This window comes from Mesoplodon mirus, assembly GCF_964341445.2.
Source record: "Mesoplodon mirus genome assembly, chromosome: 8".
NCBI classification, from domain to species: domain Eukaryota; kingdom Metazoa; phylum Chordata; class Mammalia; order Artiodactyla; family Ziphiidae; genus Mesoplodon; species Mesoplodon mirus.
In genome coordinates this window covers 52643548-52662651 of record NC_138984.1, presented here as the reverse complement: position 1 = coordinate 52662651, position 19104 = coordinate 52643548, and the positions used below count along the sequence as shown (strand labels likewise).

At 39.5% G+C, this 19104-nt stretch overlaps 1 protein-coding gene across 5 annotated transcripts in view; it reads right to left on the bottom strand.

Moving 5' to 3' along the window:
* Positions 1 to 9874, bottom strand: part of CCNT2 (cyclin T2) — a 48927-nt gene extending 39053 nt beyond the window's left edge. For 2 of the 5 annotated variants that reach the window (XM_082631352.1, XM_082631354.1), the window contains exons 1-3: positions 9696 to 9874; positions 8782 to 8863; positions 6825 to 6851 (exon numbers count right to left, since the gene is read on the bottom strand). In XM_082631352.1, the coding sequence (XP_082487478.1) occupies positions 6825 to 6851; positions 8782 to 8863; positions 9696 to 9853 (267 nt within the window). In that variant the 5' untranslated portion in view covers positions 9854 to 9874. Of the gene's footprint in view, positions 1 to 6824; positions 6852 to 8781; positions 8864 to 9695 lie in introns of those variants that run through there. The other 3 variants (XM_082631353.1, XM_082631355.1, XM_082631356.1) reach the window with 2 other exon arrangements.
* Positions 9875 to 19104: the final 9230 nt, after the last annotated feature.

The window sequence follows — 19104 nt, the reverse complement described above, 5'->3', positions numbered from 1 at the left end:
ATTTACTGTTAAATGAATAATAAACAATATGTTGATACATATAGTGAATACATATTTACTGTACTATGTATTTCCTTGCTGTTTATTGAAGATGCCTAAAAACAAGACAAACATAGCAACAATGAGTATCTCCAGGGTCCAGGTTGATATCTTGAAATACCATTTCTACTAAAAGAAAAAGCAGAGTTTCTTAAAGAAATGGCCATTTCAGCTGTGGATATAAAATATACAGGATGAACCTGGAATATCTTGCTATAACAGATACTAAGGAAACTATCCCAGACTATACGGGTACAGACAGACTTAGATGGTCCAGCAATTCTACTCCTGGGTATATATTCAAGAGAAACCAAAACATGTATCTGCACAAAAACATACATAAATGTTCATAGTAGCAATATAACAGCCATAAAGTAGAAACAACCCAAATGTCCACTAACTGATAAATGTATATACAAAATGTGGTATAATGGTAGTTAGCAAGAAAAATAAATGAAGTACTGATACATGCTACAACACAGATGAACCTTGAAAATATTATGTACTAAGTGAAAGAGGCCAGTCACAAAGGACCACACATTGAATGATTCCATTTATAGGGACTGTCCAGAATAGGCTGGTTGGAAGAATGGGAAGAGATGGCTAAAGGATGTGGGATTTCTTCTTGGGGTGATACGGATTTCTAAAATTGATGTACAACTTTGTGAATGTACGCAAAAACCACTGAATTGTACACTTTCAAAGGATGAAATATATGGTATGTGAATTTTATCTCAACAAAGGTGGTAAATATAGGGCAAGAATCAAGTATTTATTCTGCCTTTCCTATATGAACTTGTACCACCGGATGTCCAAATAGTGATGAATCACAACATTTCACTATACAAACATTCCAATTAATAAATGAAGAAGAAATGACAGAATTAAAGTATCACAATGAATAAAAGGATCTAGGCATTGAATATCAACAGCTGCTAACACCACAAAAAGACAACCAGACATTAGGTGCCTGCTGATTAAAGAATATAACATCACCTGTAGTCCTGCCAAAGGGATCTAACATGAGTCTGATCAAATTTCTGGATCCAACTGGCAATTTGCAGGGAATACACCAACAAAGGAACATAATAAACTGCACCATGAATATACAGTTAGCAAAACCCAGACAGGTGGAAACTCTACAGGTATAATGTCCTAGGTCTTTCAACAGATAAAATTTAAGTAAAAGAAAGGGATAGAGGGGAAACCTGTACCTTGAGAGATTTAAGAAACCTATCAAATCTTTAATAATGGGAAAGGATAGAACAGTTTTTCTATCCCTTTGTGGAGGGAAGGAAAGGGTTGACATTGGGATGGAGAACATGAAGGCACTTCTGGGGTAGTTAGCAAAGTTCCCTTGTTTGATTTGAGTGGCAGTTACAAAGTTGTTTACCTTATAATAATTCACTATGCTATATATTTAGTGGTTTTACATGTTTGTGTTTCATTTTATAACAATTAAAAAAACCCACTTCCTCCGTGCTTCCACTGTTGGGGGGCACGGGTTCGACCCCTGGTCGGGGAACTAAGATCTTGCATGCCACATGGCATGGCCAAAAAAACTCAACCAACCAAACAAACAAAAAACACAAAGAAACCCACTTCATTTCATATATGCACAGTTACATTACAGCACTAAAGAATACCAAATAGATGAAATAGAACAGGAGGTGAACAGGACCCAAAGGATAAGGTCAGAGAATCAAACAGAAGTGAAAGAGTGGAGTTATCTGGGGAATGGTTTATGAAGAGTTGGAACTTCAGCTCAGTCTCACAACCTGACAGGTCAGGATCACATGAAAAGTGAAGGGAAAGCACCACATGGAAAAATAGGGGTGCACAATGCGTAAATTCTAAGATTGATGTATGGCTGAAGGAGGAATTGGGGCCTAACTCAAAAGAGGACTTCACTGGATTTCACCCAATGAGAAAAGCAAAATCTGAGAGTATTTTCATTATTCACTTGTATACTCATCTCCTCCTTAGAAATCACTGGCATCAATAATTAGTGTGCCCTATTTCTGAAACACATTAGGAACATTTCTTAAGCACATTAGACACAAGCGAGAACTGCAGCATGCGATCAGGCTAGGGATCTACGTTCAAATGCCAATCACATACGGCTACTTTCTGGACAAGTAACTTAGTAATTGCATCTGTTTCCTCAGGAGGAGAATACTTCAGCTGCCGTAAGTAAAATGCCTATTACATAGTGGAATTTTTAAAAAAAATAAATTTATTTATTTTATTTCTTTATTTTTGGCTGCATTGGGTTTTTGCTGCCGCGCAGGGGCTTCCTCTAGTTGCAGCGAGCAGGGACTACTCTTTGTTGCAGTGTGTGGGCTTCTCATTGCAGTGGCTTCTCTTGTTGCAGAGCACGGGCTCTAGGTGCACGGGCTTCAGTTGTGGCATGCGGGCTCAGTAGTTGTGACTCATGGGCTATAGAGTGCAGGCTCAGTAGTTATGGTGCACAGGCTTAGTTGCTCTCCAGCACGTGGTATCTTCCTGGACCAGGGCTCGAACCCATGTCCCCTGCATGGGCAGGCGGATTCTTAACCACTGTGCCACCAGGGAAGCCCTACAGAGTGGGATCTTAATAAATTTTCATCCACACAATTTATAGTTGAAAAGGAATTTAGAAATCATCTAGTCTAATAATCTCAAATTTACAATCTAGGAAATGTGTTTGGTCAGTACATATCATTTTGAACATAAAAGATACAGAATACGTCCATTATTGCAGAAAGTTCTACTGGACAGCCCTATAGTATTTCCCAGTAGCATTAATGGATTTTGAACATAAGATTATTCTTCGACTAATTGCTTTATTAAATTAAAAGGCAGAAGCATAAATGAGCTATAATATAAACAACCACTCAGATTTCAAAGACATTTTACTTTAATAGGTAAAAGAATGAAACATGCTGATTTAACGTCTACAAAACGGCCAGTGTACAGTCATCTCTCAGTAGCCACAGGCGGGGGATTGGTTCTAGGACCCCTCCACATTTACCGGAATCCATGGATACTCAAGCCTCTTAATATAAAATGGCATAGTAATGGCATATATCCTACGCACATCCTTACTTACACTTCAAGTCATCTCTAGATTACTTATAATACCTAATACAATGCAAATGCTATGTAAATAGTTAATGATGTGGGGTAAATACAAGTTTTGCTCTTTGTAAATGAATTTTTTCCCAAATTTTTTTGATCTGCAGTTGGTTGAATCCACAGATGCAGAACCCACAGACATGGAGGGCTGACTGTATAACAGTTTATGAGACACAAGGGAAACATCAAAATTTAAACGAACAGTCTTCAACTTTAGCAGGCATCAGTATCACCTGGGAAGCTTGTTAAGGGAGAGGATCCCAGGTCCCACCACAAATATTCTGATTACATAGGTCTAAGGTACAGCCCACGAAAGCATATTTTAGAGGAGCATCCTGAGAATTCTCATGCCGAGCGTTGGTGAATCACAACTGGCACGTCACAAAAGCTTTACACATCAACTGCTTTTAGTGAAAAATTTCAGGGCTATGAAAAGATTCCTAGTAACAGATACTTGAGGCAGAAATACTGATAACTGCATGAACAATGGAGTCTAGATTTGGGTGCGATTTTTAGCTTTTGTCACTCAGCTGCTGTGTGACTTCAGACGAAGTGTTTAACCTTTATGATTCTTTTCTTCCTTATCTGGGGTAAGAAAGAGAATATCAACCTTAAGTAAATGTTTAGGAACCACATACCAAAATAAACCTAACAAGGAAAAACAAACGCCAAAACCCAAGAATCTCTTCCCATGAAATCAGTAAATACATATAGGTAGACATTTATCTCCAGATAAACATAAAGGTAATGAAATAAAGCAAAATTAAAGGCTGGTAGATTTGAGTAACAAAAAAATTTATGTCAAAACCCACCATAGGGCTTCCCTGGTGGTGCAGTGGTTGAGAGTCAGCCTGCCGATGCAGGGGACACGGGTTCGTGCCCCGGTCCGGGAAGATCCCACATGCCATGGAGCGGCTGGGCCCGTGAGCCATGGCTGCTGAGCCTGCGCGTCCGGAGCCTGTGCTCCGCAACGGGAGAGGCCATAACAGTGAGAGGCCCGCGTACCGCAAAAAACAAAACAAAAAAACCCCAAATAAAACCCTACCATAAACAAAATTAGAAACCAAACTACTAAAATATCTTCTAATATTGTAAGATTCATAACAAACTCAAGTAAGAGGCTAAAAAACACATTAGTACTTAACAGAAAAGCAACATTAACAAGCTAAATTTAAACTTTAAATTTTAGAAATACCAAAAAGTTTCCCTAAAGCCCCCAATTAGAAAAAGATTACAAATGTGATCTTTGTTCTTATGGTCCTTGAAGAATTATAGATAAATAGGCTATTTCTTACTAGAACAGATAAAATTCACCAAACACTCAAAATTAATCTAGTGACGATAACATAGCTTTTAGTCTCACTTCTTAACTCTTTAGGTTTACCCATGGTTTTTTCAACCTCAGCACTACTGACATTTTGTACCAGGTAACTTTTTGTTTTGCAGGAATATCCTATGCATTGTAGGATGTTTAGCAGCATCCCCGGCTTCTATCCACCAGATGCCGGTAGTACCCCTTTCCCATCTGTGACAACCAAAAATATCTCTAAACATTGTAAAATGTCCCTTGGTGGACAAAGCTGCCTCTGGTTGAGATCCACTGGGTCAATCTATACTATCCTTTTCTGGTGCCATATTAAAAATTACTTCTCCAGAAACAGCCACATCTAACCCCAACTAGGACCAGTCCAATTCTGTCTGTTCTCATATTGCTGTTGTGTGCTGGATCTAAGAACTGTGAAAAAAGCAAACAAAAACCCTTTTCTGTGCTGAAAAAAATACACACATATATGCTTGCACAAGCAAAAACTATTTCTGAAAGGGCACACAGAAACTGTGCACAGCAAATGCTGTAGGGCAGGGGGCTTAGATACCTGGATGGGAGGGAGGTTTATCATATCCCTTTATCTACTGTTTTCATTTACCATGTGTCTGTTAGTTTTCAATAATAAAACATTTAAAATGTGTCTATGTGGGGAGGATGAATGTAGAGGAAAATGTAGAAGAATTCACTCAACAGACCTGTGAGCAACAAGATTTGATACATTCTATTGACAAACTATTGCCAAATATCAACTTTATGTGAGGTACTGGTGAGTATAGCCAAAAAAGAAAGGAAACAACCCCCCATCCCGTCCTTTTGGGGCAAGGGGGTTACATTTAACTTTATCTAGATTCCTATGTTTGAGAGAAATTTAGGGTTTTCACAATATAAATTTAAACAAAATCCTTAACTAACCAAATTGCCCAAAATGTTATTCTTTCACAAGTAGCAATTGTTTATGACAATTTTATGAGCAATTTGAGTATAAATAAGCAACAGTTGGTGTAAACTGAATGAAATCTACCATTAAAAAATCTTGAATAAATTTCTATGCAAAGACTTAATAAAAATTAGAATGGGAGAACGCTTTATTATCGGACAAAGAACAGGGATTGTGGGCACTTTTCTAGAGAGAGAAAAGAATGGTTTTCCTTTAAATCACTTAAGTCTTTACAGGGGAAGAAAGGAATGCAAAAAGAAAATCTTTAAATTTTCAAACGGTATCTACTAGTCAAGAACCAAGTCAACTGAGAAAGATTAAGACTGCAAGCAAAAAGTGGTAATCAAATTTTAGCACAAGCAAATACAAGTTCCTTTATGCATATCAGCTGACTAATCTTAGATGTATTAAGTGAAACTCAGATATGACATAGATGGTGCATTCTTAGATGTCATCATAGTCAAAAATCATTAGTTCTGAATACTGCCCTTAACTTACTGTGTACTCTTGAGACCTTAAACAAAGCTACATTTAAATTTTGGCATACTATAATGTTTCAATTGCTGCAGCTCAAAAAAGAGGCAACAGAACTAAAGAAAGAGAAGATTAAAATGATCACATGAATTGGAGAGAGATATGAGACTAGACCATGACCAACAAAAATACTAAGAGTGTGTTTTTTACAACCTCATCTTAAGAGAACTCTGAAGACTTGGAATTAATATAAGAAACAAATGCATCATAACTTGACTAACCAAACTAATGAACAGTTTCTAGGAAAAGCTGGGTCAATATCTATTCTACGACTGACAATGGGAGGGTGCTCTCCCACAGTACATACTTTGTGGAGGCACTGCTGGTTCCAGGGCTCTTTTATATACTTCATTAGATTTATCTTGAGCTTGATCCAGCAAGGCCATTCTTCAATTACTAATCTCAATTACATAAACCTCACTGCATCCAGTGAGCAAAGGATAGATTTATTTAATTAGGTTACATATAAAAGTCATTTCCTGCTGGTAGCCATCCAACCTTCTAAAAAGAGAAAGTAACAATGATAAAAGACAGCTCTGTTGACACTAACTTTTAACACAAGACCAACTTGACCTTTAGGGGATTTTTTTACTTTTAAATTTGTTAATGTGAAAAAATAAAATAAAGCCACATAAATATTCTTAAATATTTTAACATAATGAATGCATATTTATTATAAAACTAGATATATGTTGTTACTAGCATCTTTAAATTGAAGCTTGTTATACGGTTTAATTTACCGAATGGTGTTCAATTTACTTAGTGGTGGAGACTCATGCTTTTTTAAAGTCTACCATGACATTCCATTATAACCTTGTAAGAAAAATTTTCCCAGTGATGTCAGGGAGTATGAATTTGAAAGTGACTCACATTCAATTTGAGACCACCCCCTTCACCCTAAAAGAATAGGGAAAAAAAAAAGATAAAAGAGTGAGGCTGTGCAATTGATGCAAGTGTACCAACACAAATAAATATTAAAACCACTTTTGATAAAATAGCAAAGGTAAAAAAGACAATGGTTACATATGAAGGGTGCAATTTACTTCTCAAAACAGAAATTAGCATCAGATTTCAATTATTCTCCTAATAACGACTCAATGTAAAACACTGAAGTCTGCCTTTATACACACAGAAGATAGAAAGTAGGGTAATAAAAATGAATACTCTGGCTTTCTTATTAAATGATGGCATTTAAATAAAATCATAAGAGTTAGAATGCAAGTGACCTGGGCTTCACCAGTCAACTTAAAGTTACAGCTGTGAATTTTGGCTGTTAAGTAAGGTTTTGCTTTAAAGCACACCAACCAGGCCATAGAGACAAATTATGAAAGACGGAGGGTTCAAAAGGAGAAGTGTAGTCTTGTGGTGAAATCACTACTGAAGTAGAAAAGTAAGCAAATAGGACATCTGTAGCCACATCAAGAATTTCCAGAACTATTTTGATTTGTGATTCCTACCAGAATATTCCAGGGCTATTTAAGGGAAGCCATACTTATATTAGTATTCATCAGTTCACTACTGCCTTAGGAGACAATTTAAATAAAAATGTATTTCTCTCAATCTAAATGTTATACCAAAAAGGCTTCCTCTCTCTTCCATAACACTATCACTGACCTAAGTTCTGTGTACAAGAAATAACTGGGAAAATATAAACAGCAAGAATCAAACAGATTTAAAAGATGAAAAGTAGAGGCAGTGGAGACTGCAAGAGACCAAAATGTATACTGTTTAATATAAACCTATATGCCAATCTGATAAACCAAATCAGATTTATGATCAGAAGAGATTAAAATAGGAATCAATCTAAACTATGAAGCTTTTCATTCCAACTAAAAAAAAGGACCTTTTCAAAGACTGTTTTCTTAAAAGGTTCTAATGACAATCCACAAATTGCATAAAGTCTTCCAGGGTCAACTTTTCCACACTCTTTTCAGAATAGCATTCTATAAATAGCTGTGAGCAAAAAATATGGTGAGAAATAAGGTAGAGCTAAATATTTCTAAACAATATGCAATTTCCTTTGATAACAGGTACAACACAGTATTCGTGTTTCTCTGAAAAGAACAGACACCGAAGTGCCGTTTTCATAACTTAAAATGAAAATTTCAACTAAATGCCACTACTCAGCTTGTCAAAATTTACAGAATATGTTCCAAATCAGTACTTTAGTATTGGAAGGTAAGATTTACTTCAAACTAATTGTACATACACAGACACACCTCTGACATAGTATTTCTGAAGCAAGACACCATTCAAACCACCAAAAATTTAAGTAGACAACTAATGCTAAAATGTGATAAACAAGAACGTTTTACAACTTAAATTGTGTTAGCAAATGAAATATTTCTGCTAAACATTTAACTCTTTCAAAGGGTCATTTGAAAACAATGTTACAATTAAACTAAGCCCAATTCACAGTATTTGAAGCAATATGAGTCCAATACAATTAAGATGTACAACAGAATGACTGGGTTTTCTACAATTACATTGTACCTATAAATTGTTCAAATGTTGAGTGTAAAATTTAAATGAATACCAATGTAATAAATACTCTTTGAGAAGAGAAATGCTTCTGATTTATCTCTTAGCTCAAAAGACCTGGCAGAGCCTGACACAGCGCCTGGCAGCTTGTCAACACAAATTAAAAAACCAACCAACCAACCAGAAACCCCACATTTGAAGCAAAATGTTTACCACGCGATTCACCTTCACTGTTAACTTAGAACATTAAATACAATAGTAAAATCCACGACCAACTTTTTTCTGCGTATCCATTATATATTAAAATTTGGTTGTTTCAAAAACAGATTAGTAAAACAGTACTTACATTTCTATTGAATTTGGTGAAAGAATGGTGCATGTAAAACCTGTGCATATAAACAATCGCAGTGTTTATTGTAAGCTGAGAGCTGGAAAGTTATCATTTAGGAAATATCGGAGAAAAACAAGATCTCTTTTCCAAAACTATTTTGAAGGAAAATTCCCGATCTACGGTTCTTTTCCAAGGCCCCCGTTCACTCAAAACCAATCCCCAAACTGTAATAATAAGGAACTAAATACCCACAGGATGGTGGCGTGGGGGCTGGCGGATGGAAAAGGCTCCCCACCGAATAAATAGCCGGAATAATAACAAACGCCGACCATTCCACTCCAATACTGCTATTAAGCGAGCCCAGGAAGGCTTTATCAATGGCTACGAGTAAACCCAAAATCAAACCAGTTGAAACACGCGCGCGCGCACCCATGCAAAACCATGCCAGGAACATAAAGACGTCCCGTGCGCTCCCAAGATACAAGAGAACCGCCATCAAACAGGCGATGAGAGCGGGGAAAGGGTGCAGAGAACACTTACGCCTTTCAGCATCTCCCTCCTAGCTCTCAACCCCTTCTCGGACTAGAAGTAGAAGCAGCCGCCTCTTTCCTGCGATAATCCCTAAGATTTCCCTCTCGCCCGGGCGGCACTTCCATCCCCCGCCGTCACCACGCGCGGCCCCAAACAGATTACACAACGCAGCCTCCCGGCCCGCGTTCACCGGACTCCCTTTCTCCTCCCCTCCTCCGCCGCCGGCCGCTCGGAGCCTCCAGGACCCTAGCTTGTCTTCCCTTACGGTGCGGCCGAGGCCCAGGAAAGACCGAGGCGGCGGCGCCATGTTCGCGGGGCACCAGGCCCGGCGACCGGGCTACTGAGTAGTGAGGGGGACAGGGCGTGAGAGGCGCAGGGCCAAAAATAGGAAAGGATACACATTGAGACGCTGTCCCATGTCCTGGATGAGGTTGGCCGCCTGCTGGCGGTACGAGAGCTCTTTATCCGCCTCCACTCCGCAGCGGCGGCTCGGCGTGTTCTCCAGCTGTTCCCGAGTAAAGAACCAGCGAGAAGAAGCTCCACGGCCGGACGCCATGACACTTCCTCCTCCGCCAGCTCCCTCACCCACCCCCCGCCCCTCCCGGCTCGCGGACACCCAGCCAAGGCCGCGCGACCCCGCCCCACTCCGCTCGCCGTAGATCACGCACCACCCTTTTTCACCACCGCCACCGCCCGTGCGCGTGCGCTGGGGCCGCCCTACCGGCTCGCCCTAGTCTTTTGCTTTCTTTTTCCGGCCCGGGCCTCGCTCTCGCGCACGGGACCACAATGCTCCGCGCCTCTTGTCATTTGGAGGCGCCCAAAGGTGGGGGTAGGCTGGAAGGGAAAGGTCAGCGCGGTGCATGCCGGGCCTAGGATTGGCTGGGAGAAGGGCGGGGAGGAGAGGCGAGAAGAGGCTGGTTTCGTCTCGGGTGGCGAGAGACGCGGGCGGGCGGCTGCGCCGTGGGGCCTGGGCGTGGGCTCTGAAATCCCGGCTGGTTCTTGGGCCGGGAGTCTGGCGGTGCTTTAAAAAACAGAAGAACCTTCCTCTGTCGCAGTCGCGTGCCACATCCTCCATTTTCCTCTAGCGTCGGTCTGCGCAGTCTCGTAGGCTCCCGACTCCGGAGTCCCCGAGGGACAGCCTCCGCCCAGCGGGCGGCTCTGGGAAGGACCTACCCGGGAAAGGGTGCATAAGAAATGCTTCCCCCCTTCCCCCCCCCCCGCACCCGCCTACGTTTGTGCCGCACTTTATTTTTTTCTACATTATCTTGTTTGAATCCTACCACCACGCAGGCCGTGGGTTTATTTTTTTAATTGCTTGCCAAAGGTTATCTGATGAGCAACCAGAGGAGCTGAATTTCTAAACTAGGTTTGGAGTCCCTATCTGTAGTGTGTTTTCAAATCAGTCAGTTTGAAAGAGAAGGTTAAAGAGAAGCAGATAGTGTAAAAGGAACTGAGTTAAAAAGTTATCAGTGTTTAATATGGTAACACCGCACATATCTATTGATTAACTCTTTATCCTGTCCCTGCAAGAAATTTTGCAGACTGGGAGTCGGTGGGCCTCTGGCTCTGAGCCAACGCCTAATGTGTGTGAATAAAGTTGCTAACTTTTAAATTTTAGCTATTTGCCAAAGATACAGCGTATAGGAAGACATACTTTTTTGTTTGCATTGTTATATCAGGATTCCTTTTTAAATTAACTTTTATTGGAGTATAGTTGCTTTACGATGTTGTGTTAGTTTCTGCTGTACAGCAAAGTGAATCAGCTATAAGTACACGTATATCCCGTCTTTTTTGGATTTCCTTCCCATTTAGGATACCACAGAGCATTGAGGAGAGTTCCCTGTGCTCTACAGTAGGTTCTCATTAGTTATCTGTTTTATACATAGTAGTGTATACATGCAGGAAGTCATACTTCGAAAGACAATAAATACTACTTTTCATTCAGTTCTTGATTATATCTCCAGGCTTTTGTCATTGTTTCGGGGCTGCTCAATGTACTGATATACGTTGGCTCTGCCTGCCCCCGTCAGGCCACAGTGTTGAGCTGTTGATTTGGTAGGCAGCTATCGTGAACATTGTCTAACTTCGTACCTACCTTGCCTCACATCTTAGGCTGCTTAGAGGTTCCAGGATAGATTGACTTAAAGCAGCATTTTAAAAGTGTCTACCTCCAACGCTCATTCATGATAAAAGCTCCGACAAACTAGGAATAGAGGAGAACTTCTTCAACTTGATTAAGAACGTTTATAAAAACCTTACAGCATACTTAATGGTGAGAAACTAGAAGCTTTCCTGCTAAGGCATGGATGTCCCCTGTCACTGCTCCTTTCAACGTTGTATTATAAGTCTTATAAGAAAAGGAAATCAAAGCTAAGCAGATTGGGAAGAAAGAAATAAAACTGACTTTGTTCATGGATAACATAGTTGTTCATGTAGAAAATCTCAGAGTACTAAAAAAACTGGAACAGTAAGTGGCTATAGCAGGATTATAATATACAAGAGTGAATTGCTTTCCTGTATACCAGCAACGTATAATTGAAATTTGCGGTTAAAAACATAATACCATTTACAAAAAGTAATACTTAGGTATGAATCTAAAATATGTACAGGATCTGTATACAGAAAACAACAAAACTCTGATTAAGGAAATCAAAGTAGATATAAGTGGAAGGATATTCTGGGTTCATGGATTCGAAGATTTAATATCATTAGATGTCAGTTCTTCCCAACTTGATCTGTAGATTCAAATGCAATCCCAATAAAAAAATTTAGAAAGTTATTTTGTAGATATGTGCAAATCGATTCTAAAGTTTATATGGAAGGGTGAAAGACCCAGAATAGCCAACACAATACCAGAGAAGCTGAACTGACTTTATCCGACCTCAAAGCTACAGTACCAAAGACAGCGTTTGCTGGCAAAAGAATAGACATATACATCAGTGGAACAGAATAGGGAGCCTGGGAATAGATCCACACAAACATGGTCAACTGATCTTTGACAAAGGAGCAAAGGTAATTCAATTGAGAAAAGATAGTCTTTTCAACAAATAGTGCTGGAACACCTGGACGTGTGTATGGAAAAAAAAATTGAGACACAGATCTCACAACTTTCACAAAAATTAACTCTAAGTAGATCATATCCCTAAATGTAAAATGCAGAACTTTAAAACCTCTGGAAGATAACATAGGAGAAAATGGAGGTGACCTTGTGTGTGGCAATGAGGTTTTTTAAAAATTTTTATTGGAGTATAGTTGATTCACAGTGCTGTGTTAGCTTCATATGTATAGCAAAGTGAATCAGTCATACATATATCCACTCTTTTTTTAGATTCTTTTCCCATATAGGCCGTTACAGAATTGAGCAGAGTTCCCTGTGCTGTACAGCAGGTCCCCACTAGTCATCTATTCTGTATATAGTAGTGTGCATATGTCAATCCCAACTCATCCCTCCCCCACCCCACTTGTCCCCAGGCAACCCTAAGTTTGTTTTCCACATCTGTGACTCTACTTCTGTTATGTAAGTAAGGTCACTTGTACCCTTTTCTTAGATTCCACATATAAGTGATATCATATGATATTTGTCTTTCTGTGTCTGACTTAAATTCACTCAGTATAACAATCTCTAGGTCCATCCATGTTGCAGCAAATGGCATTATTTTGTTCTTTTATATTGCTGAGTAATATTCCATTGTTATATATGTACCACATCTTCTTTATCCATTCATCTGTCGATGGGCATTTAGGTCGCTTCCATGTCCTGGCTACTGTAAATAGTGCTGCAATGAACATTGGGGTGCATGTGTCTTTTCAAATTATGGTTTTCTCCAGGTATGTGCCTAGGAGTGGGATTGCTGGTCATATGGTAGCTCTATTTTTATTTTTTAAAAATATTTATCTATTTATTTGGCTGCGGCAGTTCTTAGTTGCGGCACGCCGGATCTTCGTTGCAGCATGCGGAATTCTTCGTTGTGGCGCGGGCTCTTTGTTGCAGTGTGCAGGCTTCACTCTAGTTGTGGCGGGCTCCAGAGTGTGCAGGCTTAGTAGTTGCAGCACGTGGGCTCTCTAATTGTGGCACGTAGGCTCTAGAGCGCACAGGCTCACTAGTTGCAGTGCGCGGGCTTGTTGCCCCACGCGTGTGGGATCTTAGTTCCCCGACCAGGGATTGAACCCGTGTCCCCTGCATTGGAAGGCAGATTCTTAACCACTGGACCACCAGGGAAGTCCCTAGTAGCTCAATTTTTGGTTTTTTAAGGGAACTCCATACTGTTCTCCATAGTGGCTGTACCAGTTTACCTTCCCACCAATGGTGTAGGAGGGTTCCCTTTTCTCCACACCCTCTCCAGCATTTATTGTTTGTAGATTTTTTGATGATGGCCATCACTGGTGAGAGGTGATACCTCATTGTAGTTTCGATTTGCATTTCTCTAATAATTAGTGATGTTGAGCATCTTTTCATGTGCTTTTTTGGCCATCTGTATGTCTTGTTTGGAGAAATGTCTATTTAGATCTTCCACCCATTTTTTGATTGGGTTGTTTGTTTTTCTGATACTGAGCTGTATGAGCTGTTTGCATATTTTGGAGATTAATCCCTTGTTGGTTGCTTTGTTTGCAAGTATTTTCTCCCATACTGAGGTTGTCTTTTTGTATTGTTTATGGTTTCTGTTGCTGTGCAACAGCTTTTCAGTTTACTTGATCCCATTTGTTTATTTTTGTTTCTATTTGTATTACTCTAGGAGGTGGATCAAAAAAGATCTTGCTGCGATTTGTGTTCTGCCTGTGTTTTCCTCTAAGAGTTTTGTAGTGTCCAGCCTTACATTTAGGTCTTTAATCCACTTTGAGTTTATTTTTGTGTATGGTGTTAGGGAGTGTTCTAGTTTCATTCTTTTACATATAGCTGTCCACTTTTCCCAGCACCACTTATTGAAGAGACTGTCTTTTCTCCATTGTATATTCTTGCCTCCTTTGTCATAGATTAGGTGACCCTAGGTGCATGGGTTTATCTCTGGACTTTCTATCCTGTTCCATTGATCTATATTTCTGTTTTTGTGCCAGTACCATGCTGCTTTTTCTTTTTCCCAAGGTTTTTTTTTTTAAAGTGGACCATTTTTTTCTTCTTTTTTTTTCAATTATAAAATTTTTTAAATTTTTTTAATGTGGACCATTTTAAAAATCTTTATTGAATGTGTTACAATGTTGCTTCTGTTTTATTTTTTGGCCCCAAGGCATGTGGGATCTTAGCTCCCTGACCAGGGATCAAATCCACACCCCCTTAATTGGAAGGTGAAGTCTTAACCACTGGACTGCCAGGGAAGTCCCTACCATACTTTTTTGATGGCTGTAGCTTTGTAGGTAGTCTGAAGTCAGGGAGCCTGATTCCTCAAACTCCATTTTTCTTTCTCAAAATTGCTTGGGCTATTTGGGGTCTTTTGTGTTTCCATACAAATTGTAACATTTTTTGTTCTAATTCTTCGAAAAATGCTGTTGGTAATTTGCTAGGGATTGCACTGAATCTGTAGATTGCTTTGGGTAGTAGAGTCATTTTCACAATATTGATTCTTCTAATCCGAGAACATGGTATATATCTCCATCTGTTTGTGTCATCTTTGGTTTCTTTCATCAATATTTTATAGTTTTTTGAGTACAGGTCTTTTGCCTCCTCAGGTAGGTTTATTCCTAGGTATTTTATTCTTTTTGACATGATGGTAAATGGGATTGTTTCCTTAATTTCTCTTTTTGATCTTTTGTTGTTAGTGTATAGGAATGCAAGAGATTTCTGTGTATTAATTTTGTATTCTGCAACTCTACCAAATTGATTGATTAGCTCTAGTAGTTTTCTGGTAGCATCTTTAGGATTTTCTATGTATAGTATCATGTCATCTGCAAACAGTGACAGTTTTACTTCTCCTTTTCCAATTTGGATTCCTTTTATTTATTTTTCTTCTCTGACATGGCTAGGACTTCCAAAATTATGTTGAATAAAGTAGTGAGAGTGGACATCCTTGTCTTGTTCCTGATCTTAGAGGAAATGCTTTCAGTTTTTCACCACTGAGAATGATGTTTACTGTGGGCTTATCGTATATGGCCTTTATTATGTTGAGGTAGGTTCCCTGTGTGCCCACTTTCTGGAGTGTTTTTATCATAAATAGGTGTTGAATTTTGTCAGAAGCCTTTTCTGCATCTATTGAGATGATCATATGGTTTTTATTCAATTTGTTAATATGGTGTATCACATTGATTGATTTGCGTGTATTGAAGAATCCTTACATCCCTGGGATAAATCCCACTTGATCATGGTGTATAATCCTTTTTCTTTTCTTAACAACTTTATTCGAGTATAATTGCTTTACAATGGTGTGTTAGTTTCTGCTTTACAACAAAGTGAATCAGTTATACATATGTTACCATATCTCTTCCTTCTTGCATCTCCCTCCCTCCCACCCTCCTTATCCCACCCCTCTACGTGGTCACAAACCACCTAGCTGATCTCTCTGTGCCATGTGGCTGCTTCCCACTAGCTATCCACCCTACGTTTGGTAGTGTATATATGTCCATGCCACTCTCTCACTTAATCAGAACTTACCCTTCCCCCTCCCCATATCCTCAAGTCCATGCTCTAGTAGGTCTGTGTCTTTAGTCCCATCCTACCCCTAGGCTCTTCATGACATTTTTATTCTTTCTTAGATTCCATATATATGTGTTAGCATACAGTATTTGTTTTTCTTCTTCTGACTTACTTCACTCTGTATGACAGACTCCAGGTCCATCCACCTCACTACAAATAACTCAATTTTGTTTCTTTTTATGGCTGAGTAATATTCCATTGTATATATGTGCCACATCTTCTTTATCCATTCATCTGCTGATGGACACTCAGGTTACTTCCATGTCCTGGCTATTGTAAATAGAGCTGCAATGAACATTTTGGTACATGACTCTTTTTGAATTATGGTTTTCTCAGGGTATATGCCCAGTAATGGGATTGCTGGGTCATATGGTAGTTCTATTTGTAGTTTTTTAAGGAACCTCCATACTGTTTTCCATAGTGTCTGTATCAATTTACATTCCCACCAACAGTGCAAGAGTGTTTCCTTTTCTCCACACCCTTTCCAGCATTTATTGTTTCTAGATTTTTTGATCATGGCCATTCTGACCGGTGTGAGATGATATCTCATTGTAGTTTTGATTTGCATTTCTCTAATGATTAATGATGTTGAGCATTCTTTCATGTGTTTGTTGGCAATCTGTATATCTTCTTTGGAGAAATGTCTATTTAGGTCTTCTGCCCATTTTTGTCACTGGTCCTTTTTTTTTTTTTTTTTTTGCGGTACGCGGGCCTCTCACTGCTGTGGCCTCTCCCGTTGCGGGGCACAGGCTCCAGACGCGCAGGCAGAGCAGCCATGGCTCACGGGCCCAGCCGCTCCGCGGCATGTGGGATCTTCCCGGACCGGGGCACGAACCCGCGTCCCCTGCATCGGCAGGTGGACTCTCAACCACTGCACCACCAGGGAAGCCCCTTCTGCCCATTTTTGGATTGGGTTGTTTGTTTTTTTGTTATTGAGCTGCATGAAATTTTGGAGATTAATCCTTTGTCAGTTGCTTCATTTGCAAATATTTTCTGCCATCGTGAGGGTTGTCGTTTGGTCTTGTTTATGGTTTCCTTTGCTGTGCAAAAGCTTTGAAGTTTCATTAGGTCCCATTTGTTTATTTTTGTTTTTATTTCCATTTCTTTAGGAGGTGGGTCAAAAAGGATCTTGCTGTGATTTATGTCATAGAGTGTTCTGCCTATGTTTTCCTCTAAGTGTTTGATAGTGTCTGGCCTTACATTTAGGTCTTTAATCCACTTTGAGTTTAGTTTTGTGTATAGCGTTAGGGAGTGTTCTAATTTCATACTTTCACATGTAGCTGTCCAGTTTTCCCAGCACCACTTATTGAAGAGGCTGTCTTTTCTCCACTGTATACTCTTGCCTCCTTTATCAAAGATAAGGTGACCATATGTGTGTGGGTTTATATCTGGGCTTTCTATCCTGTTCCATTGATCTATATTTCTGTTTTTGTGCCAGTACCATACTGTCTTGATTACTGTAGCTTTGTAGTATAGTCTGAAGTCAGGGAGCCTGATTCCTCCAGCTCCATTTTTCGTTCTCAAGATTGCCTTGGCTATTTGGGGTCTTTTGTGTTTCCATACAAATTGTGAAATTTTTTGTTCTAGTTCTGTAAAAAATGCCAGTGGTAGTTTGATAGGGATTGCATTGAATCTGTAGATTGCTTTGGATAGTAGAGTCATTTTCACAATGTTGATTCTTCCAGTCCAAGAACATGGTGTATCTCTCCATCTATTTGTATCATCTTTAATTTCTTTCATCAGTGTCTTATAACTTTCTGCATACAGGTCTTTTGTCTGCTTAAGTAGGTTTATTCCTAGGTATTTTATTCTTTTTGTTGCAATGGTAAATGGGAGTGTTTTCTTAATTTCACTTACAGATTTTTCATCATTAGTGTATAAGAATGCCAGAGATTTCTGTGCATTAATTTTGTATCCTGCCACTTTACCAAATTCATTGATTAGCTCTAGTAGTTTTCTGGTAGCATCTTTAGGATTCTCTATATATAGTGTCATGTCATCTGCAAACAGTGACAGTTTTACTTCTTTTCTGATTTGGGTTCCTTTTATTTATTTTTCTTCTCTGATTGCTGTGGCTAGAACTTCCAAAACTATGTTGAATAATAGTGGTGAGAGTGGGCAACCTTGTCTTGTTCCTGATGTTAGTGGAAATGGTTTCAGTTTTTCACCATTGAGGACGATGTTGGCTGTGGGTTTGTCATATATGGCCATTATTATGTTGAGGAAAGTTCCCTCTATGCCTACTTTCTGCAGGGTTTTTATCATAAATGGGTGTTGAATTTTGTCGAAAGCTTTCTCTGCATCTATTGAGATGATCATATGGTTTTTCTCCTTCAGTTTGTTAATATGGTGTATCACGTTGATTGATTTGCATATATTGAAGAATCCTTGCATTCCTGGAATAAACCCCACTTGATAATGGTGTATGATCCTTTTAAAGTGTTGTTGGATTCTGTTTGCTAGTATTTTGTTGAGGATTTTTGCGTCTGTGTTCATCAGTGATATTGGCCTGTCATTTTCTTTTTTTGTGATATCTTTGTCTGGTTTTGGTATCAGGGAGATGATGGACTCGTAGAATGAGCTTGAGAGTGTTCTTTTGTCTGCAATTTTTTTAAAAAATTAATTAATTTATTTATTTTTGCTGTGTTGGGTCTTCGTTTCTGTGCGAGGGCTATCTCTAGTTGTGGCAAGCAGGGGCCACTCTTCATCACGGTGCACGGGCCTCTTACTGTCGCGGCCTCTCTTGTTGCGGAGCACAGGCTCCACACGCGCAGGCTCAGTAGTTGTGGCTCATGGGCCTAGCCGCTCCGCAGCATGTGGGATCCTCCCAGACCAGGGCTTGAACCTGTGTCCTCTGCATTGGCAGGCAGATTCTCAACCACTGCACCACCAGGGAAGCCCGTCTGCAATTTTTTGAAAGGTTTGAGAAGGAGAGGTGTTAACTCTTCTCTAAGTGTTTGATAAAATTTGCCTGTGAAGCAGGCTGGTCCTGGACTTTTGTCTGTTGAAAGACTTTTAATCAGAGTTTCAATTTCAGTACTTGTGATTGGTCTGTTCATATTTTCTATTTCTTTCTGGTTCAGTCTTTGAAGACTGTACCTTTCTAAGAATTTGTCCATTTCTTCCAGGTTTTCCATTTTATTGTCATAGGCAATGAGTTTTTAGATACAACACCAAAAGATTAT